Source organism: Bidens hawaiensis, unplaced genomic scaffold, assembly GCF_021521415.1.
Source record: "Bidens hawaiensis isolate Kalapana, Puna unplaced genomic scaffold, B.hawaiensis_p1.1 tig00009285_1, whole genome shotgun sequence".
Lineage (NCBI taxonomy): Eukaryota > Viridiplantae > Streptophyta > Magnoliopsida > Asterales > Asteraceae > Bidens > Bidens hawaiensis.
The window spans coordinates 20,848-38,560 of record NW_027491685.1 but is presented as its reverse complement, the minus strand read 5'-3'; the positions used below and the strand labels follow the sequence as shown (position 1 = coordinate 38,560).

The 17,713-nt window shown below is 35.8% G+C and overlaps 2 protein-coding genes and 1 pseudogene across 3 annotated transcripts; 2 read left to right on the top strand and 1 right to left on the bottom strand.

The window, feature by feature from the left end:
• The first annotated feature begins 1,896 nt into the window (after window positions 1-1,896).
• LOC143531912 (protein trichome birefringence-like 24) lies at window positions 1,897-3,784 on the top strand. Its single transcript, XM_077027096.1, has 3 exons — window positions 1,897-2,116; window positions 2,397-2,686; window positions 2,951-3,784. The coding sequence occupies exons 1-3, from the start codon at window positions 1,897-1,899 to the stop codon at window positions 3,725-3,727; spliced, it is 1,287 nt and encodes a 428-aa protein (XP_076883211.1). The 3' UTR covers window positions 3,728-3,784.
• A 3,552-nt stretch (window positions 3,785-7,336) lies between these two features.
• Window positions 7,337-9,896, top strand: LOC143531881 (high mobility group B protein 13-like; annotated as a pseudogene). The gene is made up of 8 exons (XR_013135094.1): window positions 7,337-7,824; window positions 8,309-8,428; window positions 8,516-8,793; window positions 8,887-8,992; window positions 9,087-9,323; window positions 9,407-9,498; window positions 9,576-9,660; window positions 9,765-9,896. The product of XR_013135094.1 is annotated as a high mobility group B protein 13-like (transcript).
• Window positions 9,897-11,949: 2,053 nt separating this feature from the next.
• LOC143531899 (uncharacterized) lies at window positions 11,950-15,013 on the bottom strand. Its single transcript, XM_077027092.1, has 6 exons — window positions 14,832-15,013; window positions 13,307-13,368; window positions 13,101-13,233; window positions 12,941-13,013; window positions 12,790-12,855; window positions 11,950-12,653 (listed from the first exon to the last, which is right to left on the bottom strand). Exons 1-6 carry the CDS (start codon window positions 15,011-15,013, stop codon window positions 12,405-12,407), a joined length of 765 nt encoding a protein of 254 aa, XP_076883207.1. The 3' UTR covers window positions 11,950-12,404.
• Between the last annotated feature and the right edge of the window lie 2,700 nt (window positions 15,014-17,713).

Below are 17,713 nucleotides of genomic sequence, written 5' to 3'. Positions count from 1 at the left end.
GTTCGCGTCGGTATCGGACTCCAACTCGTCGTCTGAGTACTCGCAGTCACTGCTCATATTGAGGTGTTGGCGAGTACTGGTGAATTCGTCAGCCTGTTGAACTGAACGCAAGCGTTCATCCAATTCGGCTTGGAATTCTCTTTGCCGTGCTTCGGCCCACGCCTTCACTTGATCTAGTGTTTGGCGAGGGACCTTCGTTCGTTTTTCCGGTTGGGTATCGGTGAACCCCAATGGAATATTTACTCCACTTGCCCCGGCTTGGGTAGTCGGGGTAGTGTTCGTAAGGATTGTATAACCGCCGGTGTTCCCCCCAGTTGCTGGGGTTGTTACCGGGGTTTCTTGGTCGGTTACAGGCCTTTGGACCGGAGTAACGTTAACCATTTCTTCAGAAATTATGAAAAAACTAAAATAGTTCTAGCTTTTATGCACGGATGGCGCCAATGAAGAAACACTAAGTGACCCGGTACAGATTATAGATAATCTGGGGGTTAAGTAATGTTTCCCACGAATGAGATCTAGCTGAGAAGGCTGTTCTTCAGGAGACCTGCAAAACAAACACCGTAAGCTCGTCACTGAGAAGGGGGGGGTTCCTCCTTGTGACCACCCTCCGGCGTGAGAATCAGACTAGGTTGCTCTGAATATAAGTGTATATTAAGAGATTGCTAGATAACTGGATAGCAGATGATCTTACCATTCCAAGATGTTGGAGTATTTATAGCCGAAGGTAGGTTTCCTAGAAGGTACAGCCGGCTGAACAGTATTCCTGTTCAATCACCAGTAGACTATGCACAGGCCATACTGGTTGGTGGGTAGGTTACGGCCAACAGTAACAAAGTCGGCTGCACTATTCCACCAACTGTAGATTATGCACGTCCCACTTACTGTGGATTGTACGCAGGCCATGCTGGTTGGTGAATAGGTTACGGCCAACAGTAACACTATTCCACCAACTGTAGGCTGCGCATGCCCCACAGTAAGGGTTGGTGAGTAGGCAGCGGCTAATAGTGACAAACAGTACTAGAGGGTGTTCCTCCTCGCACTGTTGTCGGTGAGCTGTCACCCTGTGATTGGCTCATGGGCTGTTCTGGTCAGATCGTCTGTCCTATCCATACCTTGGTAAGTATAGTACAAAAGATCTTTCAGAATCAGACTGGCTCATTTAGGCGGGATTGTTCCCGCCTTGCTCATTCCTTCATGTGACTACTGAAGTAGCTAGTGTCTTGTGCGTGTAGCCCTGCTGTCTGCGGGTAGCCTTCCCTGATGGCTTGTATCCGCAACTGCGGGAACAGGCGGGGTACTTCACCATTGGGAGGCTTTTCCTGCGTGTACAGCTTGTGTACTGCGCGTAAGATTCTATGAGCATGGTGGGTCCTGTGGGAGCAGATGGCCTTTGCGCAGACGTCCCTGTTCAAGGTGAGTCTTGCGGGACCAACTGGTCTCTGCTGGGACCTTCCTCTTCAGCTCGGGTATTACCAACGCCCGAGCTTTACTGATCGACGCCACCACATTGGTCCACCTCAGTTTTTAAATTGTTTTTGTTTTAGTTCCGATACCAAACACACATAACCAAAACTGAGCGAATTCGTGTCGACTTACCGCCTCAAATCCGAGACCTACAATGTTTGGGTTTTACCAACATCCGAGTTTTACCGATCTGCCCGGGGTAAAACACTAGTATGCAATAATTTCCATTAGAAAACAAAAAACCAATAATAAAAGCCCTAATAATTCATCAACCCCTTTTCCTTCTTTTTCAGTTTCCCATCAACAATAAATTACTCTTCAATCTGCATATCAAGAAACAGAAACCCCATCTCATCATTTGTCGGTACCTTCATTTCACAACCTTTCAACCTCTCATTAACCCAACCCTTGTCGATCCACACTGAGTGAACCATGAAGCAAAACTGGTGGAGGTCTGCTTATTATATGCAGCACCACTTCGTCTACAAGCTGGGCATTTCAATCTTACTCGTGGGCTTTGGATTCAGACTTCTTTTCTCACAGTCATCCGATGCTAATAACATCACTCCCCCTGATCTGCCCAACGATGTCAACCCAAACCCAAAAGATTTTATTGAACCCCCACAAGATTTGAACCAGTTTCAGCCTCAAGGTACTGTTTTTACCTCTGTTTTTTGCTTATATTGTCCGTTGTTGTATGTATTACTTGAAATTGAGCCAAGATTTTGATGGGTTTTACTTGTTGATATGCATTTATTGGTTCTGCAATGGAAATTTGTTAAATTGTGGGCTTGATTGTGTTAAATTGAATGAATTACTGCAAAAAGGCTACTTTTTATTTATTTATTTATTAATTAATAATAATAATAATAATAATTATTATTATTATTATGTGCTGAAACTGAATTTATTAAATGCAAATTGTTGTGAAGATAATGAGCCAGAGAAGTGTGATATATCTGACGGTGAATGGGTGCCGAATAAGGGTAGTCCGGTATACACAAACAACACTTGTAGATGGATTGAAAGTCATCAAAATTGTATGGGAAACGGGAGGCCGGACACCGGGTATATGTACTGGAAATGGAGCCCGAAAGGTTGTGACTTGCCTCGGTTTGATGCGGAAAGGTTTCTTGAAATGATGAGGGATAAGTCGTGGGCGTTTGTTGGTGATTCGATTAATCGGAATCATCTTCAGTCTTTTATTTGTCTTCTGTCTCAGGTAATCTCGGTTCTTGAATCTTGCCCGTTTTATTATTTGTTTGTGGTGCATTTGTTGATACTTGATTTTTTATGCATCTTTAGGGTTCTTGTTTCTTTAAACGGCTTTGAATTGCATTTGAAATCGTGTTGGTTTGATTATGCATTTATAAGTTATTATGCAAAAGATGTGAAAAGGAACAGTATCTGTTACCTACACACGAATATACAATTCTCTAAAAAGATCAAAACTTTTAACTTCTTTTTAATCTTTTGTCTATTTTAGGTAGAAGATGCAGTTGAACTCTACCATGATAAAGAATACAAGAACAGACAATGGCATTTTCCTACTTACAATCTCACAGTTTCGGTTATGTGGTCACCTTTTCTTGCAAAAGCCGACATCTTTGAAGACATAGATGGCGTTTCATCTGCAGAAATTCAACTCCACCTTGACATTCTTGACAAAACATGGACCGAACAATTTGACACATGGGATTACATCTTGTTTTCATCCGGTAAATGGTTCATCAAAACTGCAATCTACTATGAAAAAAATAACATCTTAGGTTGCCATGGTTGCAGCAGTGGAAAGAACTACACAAGGCTTGGTTTCGGCTTCGCGTACCGAAAAATCTTGAACAATCTTTTTGAATTCATTATGAATTCAAACCCTAAAAGTATGATCATTTACAGAACTTCAACTCCAGATCACTTTGAAAACGGGACATGGTCAACTGGTGGGAGTTGCGATAGAACGGTTCCTGCTAAAGACGGTGACTTTGAGTTGGCTGATATTAATAGGATTCTTAGAGAGATTGAACTATCAGAAATTCCAAAAGCCGAAGAACGGGCTGCTGAAAAAGGGATAAAGTTGAAGCTTCTTGACGTGACGCCTCTTTCATTGGTGAGACCGGACGGGCATCCGGGCCCGTATAGACATTTTTACCCTTTTGCAGAAGATAAGAGTTCTAAAGTTCAGTATGATTGTTTGCATTGGTGTTTGCCTGGCCCGATTGACAGTTGGAACGATTTGCTGATGAATATAGTGGCAAGTGCTTGATGCAGTGGCTTGTGACTAGTGTTAAAAACTCTATATATTATTATATATATGCTTTTTGGAAGTATTTGTTGTTTACACCATTGTTTAGAGTTTAGGTTTGTTTCAGGGATGTGATGTGGTGGATTTTTTTTGTTGTTTCTTGGTAGAGAATGATTTAATGGTGGTCATATAGACTTATGCTTTTTTACTAAAAGCACTTATATGAGATCAGTTGGATCAAGTGTTTGTAAGTTTTGTTTGTTTATTTCATCACAAATCGTCGCCTTTGGCATCGGTTGGCTCAGAAATAGACTTGTTTGTTTTGTTTTTCAACTGACTCATTCTTTATGAATTTTGATGATTTTTCTTTTATATTTTTAATGGTCTAGAAAAACTGATCTTAAGTTATACCGGTCTAGGGAATAAAACTATCAATATAAAAGAAATCAAAGATGAGAATTTATTTGAGTGAGCTCATGGGCGAATTACTGTCGACTTGAACATGGCTTGAATGTTTATACAAGCCAAATAGTGCGAGTTGAGTTCTAAACAAGCTTTTACCGAGCCAATATACTCATAAGTTGTGAGATGCAAGTTAATTGAAGAACCACAATGATGAAGTTTACACTGTGATAGACAACAAAGTTGGTTCCAAATCCTCTCATGAATCTTTGTTTTAAAGCAAAGGGAAATATTTTCATATTTAAACTTGTATGAAACTTGTATAATTTATATTTTTACCCAAATTATAAAACCTTTACAAACTATGTTTTTCTTGAAATATAATAATAACGAGAACACCTTATCAAACGTTCACACACACAAACGAACATGGCCTTTGTTCATGATCACTTATTTTGCTAATCGAATGAAACTCCTTGTTCATATTCATTTATTTATGAAATGAACAAACATAAACAAACTTCTCACTAAACGTTCGGTTCATTTACAACCCAACCGCATACCATTTCAAAAAATGACCGAAAACTATTATGGGAGGTGTAATAGATGGGCGCTAATATTTTAGCCAAACATGCAATTTCCGGGGATGTTTGAGATGGTTTATTTTATCTCCTTATGACTTATAAGGTGTTTGAGAAAGTCGGTTTGTCGTAACTTATAACTTATCAATAATATAAACTAGTGATTTCTCGTGCGTGTTGCACCGAATTCTGTCGGTAAAACTTGAGTGTTGTAGCGGCAAGCTAATGCGAACTCTGTTAGTACCAGCTACGTTCATTACGTTACCGGGTTATCTATATAGAGTTAAGAAGACATGTCGGTGCCACAAGATTCATTTTTGATTATTTTACGCGACGGTGACTTGACTTGTATTCAGCCGGTATCGGTTACGTTTTACGGTACCATAACTAAAAACAAAAGATAAGTTCGTGAAATTAACATATAAAATGATTATTAGCATATACATATAAAAGAAATTAAAATATATAAAGCGACGTATATTCGGTTGGTAAAACCTGAATGTTGGTAAAACCCGAGTGTTAATCAGAGTGTTGTCGGTGAAGCCTAGGCATTGGTAAAACTTGAGCTTTGAAACATGTACGTTGTTAAAACCCGAGCGTTAGATGGCAGGAAGACGCAAATTGGTTAGGATTTGATACGATCGTTGGGGTATAAGCATAATTTAAAAAACAAACAAACAAAAAAACACATATTTTTAAAAGGCAAAAAAAAAACAATAAAATAATCAAAAATGAATCTTGTGGCACCGACATGTTTTCTTTACTCTATACTAGTAAATTACCCCGCGCGTTACACGGAGAAATAAGTAGGTAAAATCCAGGCATGGTAGCGGAGAGTCAACGCGAATTTGATGGATATTAGTCATGTTCGTTATGGTATCAAAACTAAATATAAAAAAAGTTTGTTAAATTAACATGTTCAAAACAAACCAAACCAAAAAAAAAAATTAATTGCACTCGCATTGGTAAAACTCGAGCATTAAGACGGCGAGTCGACGTGAATTCGGTACTCGGTGTCGGTTATGTTCGTTACAGTATATGCATCGTTGGTAAAATTCAAGCGTTGTCAGTCCCAGTTGTTGAGGGTGAGTCTATGAGAATTCAACCGGCTTACTTCATGTTCGTTTACGGTACCAGAACTATAAAAACTTGTTCGGTTACATTCTTCATGATACTGGAACTAAATCAAAATATATAAAATTGAGATGGATCAATGGGGTGACGTCAGTCAGTAAAACCTTAGCGTTGGTTAAACATGAACGTTGTCGGTCCTGGGCGTTGAGGTGGTGCACCTATGCCAATTCGGTATATTAAAACAAAAAAAAAAGTGAAAAAAAATAAAATTGACGTTCGATCAATCGCATTCGTTACAATACCATAATTTGAAAAAACAAAAGAAAAAAGGCCAACGATGGACAACCACTTGCCCAATAGGGCCAAGCGGCATCAAAGTTCAACTTTACTTATTATAGATAATAGATATAATAATAACCACACTTTAACCATTTTAGTGTTTTTGTTGCATTAAATTGTTTAATTTCCTTCCTTTTTTATAAACTTTTACATTTTAGTTTGTTATAAAACTTTTCATTTTAATCTTTTATATTTATATAACATATTTTATACTTTAAGCGAAGTTGTTAAAACTTATAATCATTAACAATATATATAACTAAATACATGTAATTAAAAGAAATACAACTCACTAAATAATTGAACTAATGTAAAAAAATTAAAATAAAAAAAACCATGAAAATAGTTAGTTTTGACGTGTTATGCCTCTATAGTAAAGTTGGGGATTAAGCATGTCTATTTTGTGATATGCAATAGCCTTCTATTTTGGTCATGTATCTTACTTAATTCTCGTTGTTATGATGTTTGGTCCTTCGTGACTGCATTATATAAATGACACGTGAATTACCCATCGTGAATTACACATGAAGTAAAACCATGTATGATAATTTAGAAGTCAATATTCTATGGTCTTATATCCCTTTTAAGGAAAATTCTTTAAATATAAACATACTACCATTCAAATTTTGCAAACTAAACATCGTCTTTTAAATCAAACAATTAATGTTAAGTTCGTAAGATGCCCCCTAAATTTTTTTACATGCCATTTACACCTAAAGAAGTCACACGTAAGTCCATAAGGTGTCCATGCGGCCGGGGACACCATATTAATATTTTCAAGTTGACTGACATTTTCGTTTAAAGAGTATATGTTTACTTTTATGATTAGTCAATATCTATTTTTTAAAAGCTGATAAATCATATGTGTAGTTTGTGAAACTTCACTCTTTTCTATATCTATTTTGATATAAACAAATAAAATTCCACAAATAAATATGTGGAATAATTATATATATTATATACTTTTCTAAACATAAAAATCTTTAGGCATACATTGAAACAAATATTACGTAGAAATGAAATAAAATGACAACACTTACAGAAAAAAAAAAATAATACAAATTATACGCATTTAATTCCCTGATCTGAAGTTATTGTCTTAAACGGTAAAAATTTTCAAACTTTTTACAAACTTTCTTGTCCAATATTAATTCCAAAAAAATAAAGATAAAAAAAGGGAAAATAATATTTTTGAATTCACAAATATAACCGTTAGAAACACACCAATACTCCTCTCTATAAAACCCTCAAATCACTTCTATTCAAACCAACAAAACAATCTCTTTGAATCCTTGAATCAATCACACAAATGGCCGATATCGCAACCGCAGATCCCATCGCTATCCCCACGAAGAAGAGAACCCGAAAGCCGCTAACCCCAAAACCCTGCCCGACCAACGAATCCAACATTGCCGCGGGAGCGATCTCTCATCCACCAGTGTTCCCGGACAACTCCTCAGGAAAAGAGAACTCTGAAAGCCTCTCGCAACACAAATCCCCAAAAATCAAGAAACCATCCAAATCGAAAAAGCAACTGCAACATTTGAGAAAGAGTTGTTGGAAATGCAAGAGAAGCTTGAAAAGATGACACTTGAGAAGCAACAAGCAGAGGAGCTTTTGAAGTTGAAGGATCAAGAACTTGAGTTGAATAATAAAGAGCAAGAAAAGATGAAAATGGAGCTTAAAAAGTTGCAGAAATTGAAAGAATTTAAACCCACAATGGTATGTTATTAACTTTTATCCCTTTTTATATAATATTTCTAGGGTTTATAATATTATGATTTCAAGTTCTTCAATTTGTGTTAAAGTATCTGAATCTTGAATCTTGGTAATAGGGTTAGTTAATATATAGGTTTTGTATGTTCAAATTTGGTTTTTGGGACTAGGGTTTGTATCAAGATTTGGAATTGTTGTAAAAAAAATCAAATTTTTAGGGTTCAAATTTGGTTTGGGGACTAGGGTTTGTATCAAGATTTGGAATTGTTGTAAAAAAAATCAAATTTTTAGGTTCAAATTTGGTTTGGGGACTAGGGTTTGTATCAAGATTTGGAATTGTTGTAAAAAAATCAAATTTTTAGGGTTTTCATCATCTCTTTCACATCTATAATAATACAATTCTTGATTCTAGTATTGGGGTTGGTAACTTTGTATCTTGAATTGGAAACTTTAATTAGTGTTTTAATCATTTGTTACGCATCTATCTCAGACACTTCCCATATTGCGATCTTTAAAAGATAAAGATCAAGTGAAGAAGAAGAAGAGTGGCCAAGAAATTAAAAAGCCTGCAACTCCTTACATCATGTGGTGCAAGGAGCATTGGACTGAGGCAAGCACCATTTTTTTTTTTTGGTGGGTATGAAAGATCTTGCTTAAATAGATTGATAAAATTGTGGGATTTATGTGAATATTGCAGGTGAAGAAAGAAAATCCAGAAGCAGGGTTTAGTGAAGTAGCAAACATTTTGGGGGCAAAATGGAAGACCTTAACTCCTGAAGAAAAGAAGCCTTATGAGGAGAAATATCAAACCGAGAAGGCGGTTTATTTGAAAATTATGGGTAATGAGAAAAGAGAAAATGAAGCTATGAAGCTATTGGAAGAAGAGCAGAAGCAGAAAACTGCTATGGAGTTACTTGAACAGTATCTGCAATTCAAACAAGAAGCCGAAGAAGACGCTGATAACAAGAAGAAAAAGTAATTATCATAATTTACTATCTCTATGTTTTTATAAAAACTGGTCATTGCCAATTTTAATTTTTAATGTCGATGATTTTGTTATGGATACAGGAAGGAGAAAGATCCATTAAAGCCGAAGCGTCCGGAATCTGCATATTTCTTGTTTATGAATGAAAGACGAGCTGCGCTAGTAGCTGAAAACAAGAGTGCGGTTGAGGTAATTTGATTAAAACATTAAAGAATTAGATTACACAAACTTGGTGTTTTTTTGGTGAAAATTAATGAATTTGTTTCATTTTTGGTGGTGGCAGATTGCTAAGATCACAGGGGAAGAATGGAAGAACATGACAGATAAGCAAAAGGCGCGGTATGAAAAGGTGGCGAAGAAAAACAACGAAAAATATATTCAAGAAATGGAGATTTATAAGCAGAATAAAGAAAATGAAGCTGAAATTGCTAAGAAGGAAGAAGATGAGGTTTTGAAAGTGTTAAAGCAGGAAGCTTTACAACTGCTTAAAAAGAAAGAGAAAACCGAAACAATCATTAAGGTTTGTGTTATTAGTTTTACGGTGTTTTTGTTTAATTAGACTTTAGGATAAGATTAATTTTGGTTTTGTGATCGGTTATGCAGAAAACGAACGACAAGAAGAATAAAAAGAAGAGCAATAAGATTGATGATCCTAATAAGCCCAAACGCCCTGCATCTTCGTTCCTCCTTTTCAGGTAATATCTTCGACTCATTTCAAGATAATAAACATGTGTTTTGAATGTTATTAATTATGTTGTTTTGTATCAAGCAGCAAAGAAACAAGGAATGATTTGAAGAAAGAAAAGCCAGATATTAGCAATGCACAACTCATTGCTCTCATTTCGGTGAAGTGGAAGGTATATTTCACTTCTCAAGTGTTCGTGTTCGTTCGGTTAACTGTTAATATTTTTGTTAAAAGTTCCATTTTCTCACTGTTTTATTAATAATGAACCGTGTGCAGGAACTGCATGAAGAAGAAAAGCAAAGATGGAATGCAGAGGCTGCAGAAGCCATGGAAATTTACAAGAAGGAAATGGAGGAGTATAATAAGAACTTAGTGGAAACCGCAAACAATGATGATAACAAGAACTAATTTGGTATGATGTTCAACTGGTTCTGTTGAACTTCTTTTGTCCTGACTGTTTTCAAGTAGTTTTGATTTTGATAGTTATGCTTCAAGTTTTAGCCACAAAACAGTGTATTTGAATGAAAAATTTGCTATCAGTGGAAAAAGAAATTTTCATTACAAGTGTGAAATTAATGAGCACAAAGTTCAAACTTTGTTTGGTATTGTCATAATAAACCACAAATCAGTACATGACATCTTTTGTAACTCCACATTCACCAACTTATGTGTGTTTTTTCAACACATAATTCATGTTCACCGACAAATAATCTGAGATCATCAGTTGTAAGTTCATGTTCATACTTTGGCATTTTGAGTGGGTGAGAATTATGAAATGCGCTACTGAATATGTATAGGTTTTGATTAACAAATGCTACTGCAAAAGGATTTGGGTGCACGGTGTTGGCAACACATGCTGTCATTTGTTCGTCTTAGAGACATTATTTATGAATCATCTAATTCAGATTCATAATTTGTGTGTCCATAAAAATATTGTTTCATCAGTTGAAAATATTGTTTCACATCATCTGGTGAAAAGGATGTTGTTTCACATCATCAGATGATTCAAAATCAAACTCATTCAGGCTGCAGAATCCCTAAATCTGATTCAATCCCAGATGTCACAAATTGTCACAAACTGTAAACAACCAGATGTCACAAATTGTTAAAATCTGAATTTTACACTTTCATGGAGCCTAAACTTCTATTAGAGAAGAAAAACTGTTGAATACGAAAAAAGACGTAAAATGTGTGTTCCAACAAGTAAAAAAAGAAAGTCAGACCCTCAATTTGCATAAATTCGGATTTTTACTTGAACAGGATCAACCAAACTTGGAGGATTAATGGACTGAATGAACTTATATTTTTAATTTTATGTATATCATACCTAATGTCTTTATATGTTAGAAAGCATATGCCAATTGGTCAATAGCTCCCAAGAAAGACTAAGTGAAATGATTTAACTCGTGTAAGTACTCGCTAGTCAATTTGAATTATAAAAACATCACACAGTTTGAATATGGGACTTAGTGACTTACATAAAGTACGTATTAATGTATACTGAGTGAAATGTGACTTCTAAAGAGAAGGCAATCGGGCAACAAGCTGCGCCGCTACCCCCCTTTTTGAATCGCAAAACCTAATCTTTTAAAAACTATATTTCTAAATTTGAATGCAATCTAGAAGAAAACCACCACAAAGGTTCAGGGGCCAGTGTTAGTAGTGTCAAGAAGCCAGTGAAGATCATTTCTTGTTTCAGTGTTTAAATAAGTACTTTTAGTTTAATCGGTACTCATCGTCACCATTTCATGCCAGTAAATAGCAAACTCAGTTTTAGTAATACACTATGTTACCCGTCAAACTCGAACAATTCTTGAAAGTTCGGTTCCAACTATTTACCTCAAATGTTTTGAGACCCATTATTCATTGCAGCAGAGACTTTCTATCTATAGAAAGGTTCCATGCCCATTGCCTGGATGACAAAAGAATCGAACCAACTAGAAAAAATACCACTGGAAGGCACTAAAATTCGAAAAACCAAAAACTATGATTATAAAGTCAGAATCCAATTCCAGTTTGGTGATATGGGAATCCAATTCCCATTTCAAAAACTGCTATAAATTCATGTCCCATTGTGTTCCAAGTGTGTGAGCCATCCATCAATCAATCAAAGCCCAAAACACAAACCAAACAACAAATGGCTTCAATCCAATGCCAAAGGCCGGTTGACCACACTACTCAACACACCCATATCCCAGCCAATACCCAAAACAAATGCAACACTTGTGGCAACCAAAAACCAGTTGACCACACCAAAACCAGTCAACACACCCCAAGCAAATGTAACAACACCTGTTCATGCTGCCACCGTAGGGAAAGCGAGCACTCGTTCACCAACAGAATGAAAGAAATGGCAAACTCAACTTACAAGAAAGTGGCTGACCAGATGCACCGCCATGATCAACACAGCAATGGTCATCGACCCAACTCAGGCCCAAAACCGGTTGGCCACAAACCGATTAGTCCAAAACAAAAAGAATCAAGCATGACCACCTGCATACCTAGAATTGGTGATAATAAACGGAGAGACAAAAACTCAAAAAAGAAGGAAAAAGACAGTAAATGTAAAGATGGAAGCAGCAGTAGCGACAGCGATAGTGACAATGAAGCTCATGCTAAACGCATCTAAGGTGTGGAGAACTGCTAATATATAATAACATATATAAAGCATACTAAATTCAATAAATCGCATGTGCTACTTGTGAAGCTTTACTGAAATTGGTGTGTAATAACTACTGTATTTCCTTTTGTATGGTATTTCCTAATAAAAGATATTAACTCACTTTTCATACATGATTAAGAGTCAAAAGAAAGATAGAAAAGCACAACACACCAGAACTGACACAGTCATATCCTTCACTAGAGAATAATTGTTATGATGACAACATGATATAAGTTAGAATATACAAAAAAGTATCACTCGTGAAAACTTACTATAGGCGCGTCAATCGCCTTTTCAGTTGTGATTTGTTTAACAAACATTGCAACAGCTTCAACGGCATGTCCCTCAGCTTCTTCATGAGTCATTCCAGTTAACTCCAGATTCTTCTTAGCGATTTGGAATGAATGATCACCATTTGCAATGACATGCAAAGCATTTATTACTTTTAATTTATTCCTAACCGTTTCTAAAGAGTCCAATGGACAGAAACCATCATTTCCACCCTACATCAGATTTCAATAATATGAAAGAAAGAAAAGGCAAGATTAACAAAAAAAAAAAAAAACTATGGCAATGAATCAATGACTTTTAAGTACTGTAACATAAATGAAACGCCTTTTAATCTTTTCATCGTTATACCTGTACAAACATAATAGGAACTGTAAGTTGCAATAAGGGTTCATCTCGAATGACGCCATTGGTGGCCTGCAACATTATCTATTGTGTCAAATACCATTCACAGCAGAAATAAATCTGAAGAAACAAATATAGAATTAGTTAAGCAACCAACCTTTAGTGGATATCCCAAGCAGATTACAGCTGAAGCCTCAATACCATCCTCTGCAGCTACCATACAACTGACTCTGTTAAAATTGAACGGTCTTGTTTTAGTGACCTTTTTACAGGCGATCCATAACGAACTGCAACTATTTAAACATTTTAACCACTACCTTGAACCCAAAGATTTTCCAGCCAATATCAAAGGATGTTCTGGATACTTAGCAGCAGCCTTTCTTACAACATCAGAGTGAAACCCAACCAGTTTTTCTGGCTTCGGTGCAGCCTTTCTTCTACCATTAATATCTACCAAAAACCATAACTATTTACCCTAACACCGAGCGAAAACTTCACATCAAACACATATATGAAAACTCACATGGATAGTCAAAAGTTACAACTTCCACAGCATCTAAAGCATTGGCCAGCAAGTTCTTCCATCTGCATAAAACTCAAGCCTGGTGTTCAATAGAAATCTAGAGGTAAGCATTAGCAAACTGATATGTGCATACATGTCTTAGCCCATTTGATTTGTGTTACTCTAATTCTCATTTCAAATTTCACAATTATATTAGATATACAAATGTACTATTTGAAGAAAAATAACAAGCATATTCTGCATTGCAATAAATAAAATCTTTAATCATGCAAACAGAACAAATTTTCGGTATTTCAATCAACAAAGTTTAGGTAAGAAATCACATTATTTGACCTGCATTACACTAAACTTTAACAAGGTATCTAAGTTCAATTACTTCAGCAGTTCAGAGTCAAATATGAATTAAATCAGTGTAGTGTACTCTAATTATCATTTCAAATTTCAAATTTCAAAATTAGCACTATTGCATTTGATAGCCATACGTCCTATTTGCATAAATATAAACCATATTCTGCATTGAAATAAAAATAAATTTTAGGAATTTCAATCAGTAAGCCCCAATCATAAGCCCTAATAACATGAACAAAACAAATTTTAAGTTTATTGCCAAACTGGCCAGCAATATTACTAGAATTTATCATTTCAAAAACTGCAGTAATTTTAAATGCAATAGGATGTATGGATATCAAATGCAATAGTTTTAATTTGTAATTTGAAATGATAATTAGAGTACAGTACACTGATTTAGTTCACATTACTGCATAAGTTCAGAGTGCGGTGTGAATTAATTTAGCGTAAGTAAAAACTGCAAAATTAACACAATTATACTTAATATTCACATGCCCTATTTGAATAAACAACAAGCATATTCTGCATTGGAATAGTAAAAAAGCATGGTTGTAAAAATCCCGACTAACCGCCGATTTATCGCTAGTTGCTACCCCCACCGACTTGTAGCCGATTAATCTCCATTTGTCCAAAATCGGTCAAAATTGAAAATTTTATATAAAGCATTTAGAATATATATAGGGGAAAGTTAGTGTACTAATTAAATTAACGTGCTAAATGTGAGGATCAAGTGGTGTAATTATACTTACGAGTAGTGTAAATACACTACACTATAATTACACTATGTTGTATATATAATTACACTACCTGATTCTCGCAGTTAGCACGTTAATTTAATTTGTATTTGATCCAAACCCTATATATTTGAAAATTTACATATGAATTCCAATCCGACAAATCCTGATTAATCATGTTATTCGCTAGTCCCTACCCCACCGCCATACTAGCGAGTTCTACAACACTGGACAAAAGCTTTAATCATGTAGATAGAATCAAAATTTAGGGATTTTCAATCAACAAATTAGGTTTACTGTCAAACTAGTAAGCAATCATACAATTTGACCTGCATTATACTAAAATTTAACAAGGTAGCTAAATGCTAATTATAATTATGCTATTACTTCAAGAGTTGAGAGTTCCATTTGAATTAATTAATTGCGTAAAAATTAAAATGAACCTAATCATCCACTCGGAGGTTGAGGGAGCACCAGCTCCATGGGCGAACACGACCACCGGAGAATTGCAATTACTTAACTTGACCGGCAAGCTTTCGGATCGTTTGATGACCGGAGCATATACTTGTATAGCTTTTTCGGATTCACTTTCCATTTCCGTCTCTCGTGGCCGCTTTGACGTCATTGACATGAAATCAACAACTTCATAGACTGATTTTCACTGGGAGAGATATAAACCCTAACTTATTCTTCTTCTTGTTGTTGGCTGATTTTCTCGCGCCAAATGACATCGGCTGGCTGGCGCAGCTATAGTGAGCCGTGAGAGTTTTACTTGGGCTTTTGGTGATCCATTAAACGGCCCGACAAGTTTAAGATGATTAGATGGGCTAGAGAGGTGAAAAAAAAAAAAAAAAAAAAAAACTCCAACCTTGGTTATTACCTGACCCTACCTATAGGGTAACTAACATATAGGGTATGTGCATTTCAACACAAAACATGTATCTAGAACTAGACCTGATTTGTACCTGATAATACCTGACGAGTGACCCGTAGGGAGGCATTTAATCGACTTAAAGGACATAAATATACCTGCGTAATTAACTTAATTTCGTAGAATTAGTTGACTACGGTTATTCGTGTGATTGCAGACTTGAGGAGGTAAAAGACGAAATTACGAGGACTTGGGTGAAAACAGCAAAGAAATCGGAGCTGAAATAAGGAAACTATGAAGAAAGCAAGAAAATGGAACAAGCTCCACAGTGGCCCACGGTTCACATCGTGGACCACGGTCAACAGGGATCAAAAGCACCATAATCCACCGTACCGTGGGGATATTTTAGACCGTGGAGTGGACCGTGGACCACTGTCCGAGCCGTAACTGCCACTTTCTTCTCTTTTATTAGGCCGTTTTGGCTGGCTTTTAGACTTGTCTTTCATTTGGAACCGGTGGGGGACGATTGGTGGAGTCCAAGACATTATCTTTGGTGATTGTAATCATTATTTTGAGTTTTTTATTCTATTGATGAAGATAATTGATGTTATGATGATCTTTCAAACCATGAGTGGCTAGTTCCTTTGGTATTCCTCTCGGGATGTAAGGTTAATTACAAGACACTTACGTTATTTGTTCTTGAGCTTGGCTTGATTATTTAATTGTTTATGTTAGTATAATCATGATGTTTGTGTGATTGTTTGTAACTTGTCTATATTGTTTAAACCTAGTTTTAAACCACGCGTTCTTGGTGTCGTTGACAATTGAGATTTAGTGGAAAGAATTAGGGTTAATAGTATTGATTGATTGTTGAGTAACAACCTTGCATTATATTAATCCAAGTACTTATTTCTTGACTAATCACAAACAATTGCATATGCACAAAACCGAGATATTATGGTTTATCCATTGAATGTTAACAAGAGTGTTAAGTAATAATCTGAACCCCGAAAGGAATGCTTGTTTAATCAATCGTTTACAACTTTCGTGTTAGTTTATTCTAGATATTAAAATCAAATCAAAATTTCACTTGAAATACTACTTGTTGTCTTTTACTTTTATCTTAGTTTAATTATTAAGCTACTTGATTAACAAATATTTCACAAACTCTCTGTGTTCAATACCCACTTACTACTATCTATTTAGTTGTATTTGGTTTAAATTTGAGTGATCTTCGACCTCACGCCAATACCTAAAAATTAAAACGGGGTTTTTCGAATACGCGATCTATACCCAAAATTACTTGAAAAATACCCAAAAAAAAGTGCAGCTCGTTGAAAGGCCCAATTTATACCAGAAAAATACCCCAAAAAAAGGCCCAAAAAAGCTTAAAATCGGGTTTTCAATACCCGAAAATAGGGGATCCGTATACCAGGTTTTAGAATAACTGGTTCTATACCTGACTCGAACTCGGTGCATAGGGTAGGGTATTTAGAGATAATACCCAGACCTGACCTTGGTTTTGCCAATACCCGATCATACCCGAACCTGGTTTCATACTCGAAACTAGGTATTAGAAAAACCCGATTTGTGCACCTCTAAGATGAGCACAAATCAATTATGTTACTTTTCTCTCCATACAATATAGAGGTGCACAAAATATGCGGTTCCGGACTCGACCCGGTGTATGTGTACCCTACCCGGAACCAATTCATGCATTTACCCGACCTGCGTGTTAGACCTAGTATTGTATGACAAAAGAAAGGACAAGCAGAAAAATTAAAAATAAAATCATAATCGAAAGGTGAAATTCATCAAATCAATTGAGCATCCAATTTTTATAAAACGACTTGTGATTCACTTTTGGTTATGCGCGAAAATTAAGTGAAACGAAATAGCTAAATTATAACTAAAAGCAATCTTATCATTTTCAATTATTTTGTAAATGCCAATCAAACTTTTCTTTTCCTATGTAGTCACTCATTTTTCATTAAATGTTTCAGTTTTATATAAGTTTTTTTTATAAATGTCTAAACTTATAAAATTTAAGTATAACAAATGATATATATGAATCTTGTCTATTGAAAATTGATAAGAGAAAATAAAAAAATTCAATCAACTTAAAATAGGAACTTATAACGGAGACAAATAGTTTAATAGATAATAGACCAAATTTCATAATTGTTTAATTTAAATATAATTGAAAACAAAAACTACTACTAAATTCTAACCAAAATTCGTGTGGATTTTTACTTTCGTCGTGTGGAATCCGATGGCCACGTGAACACTTTCGTCAAAATGATTAATCAAATGTAAAAACCCACCCCCAACCCCCCCCCCCCCCCACACACACAAAACAATCCCCGTCTTTCAAGATTTTAATCTACACTAAGACTTTACCGGCCATCGATCCTATCGTCTTCCTCCAATCATGTGAAATGGGGTTTTCTTTAT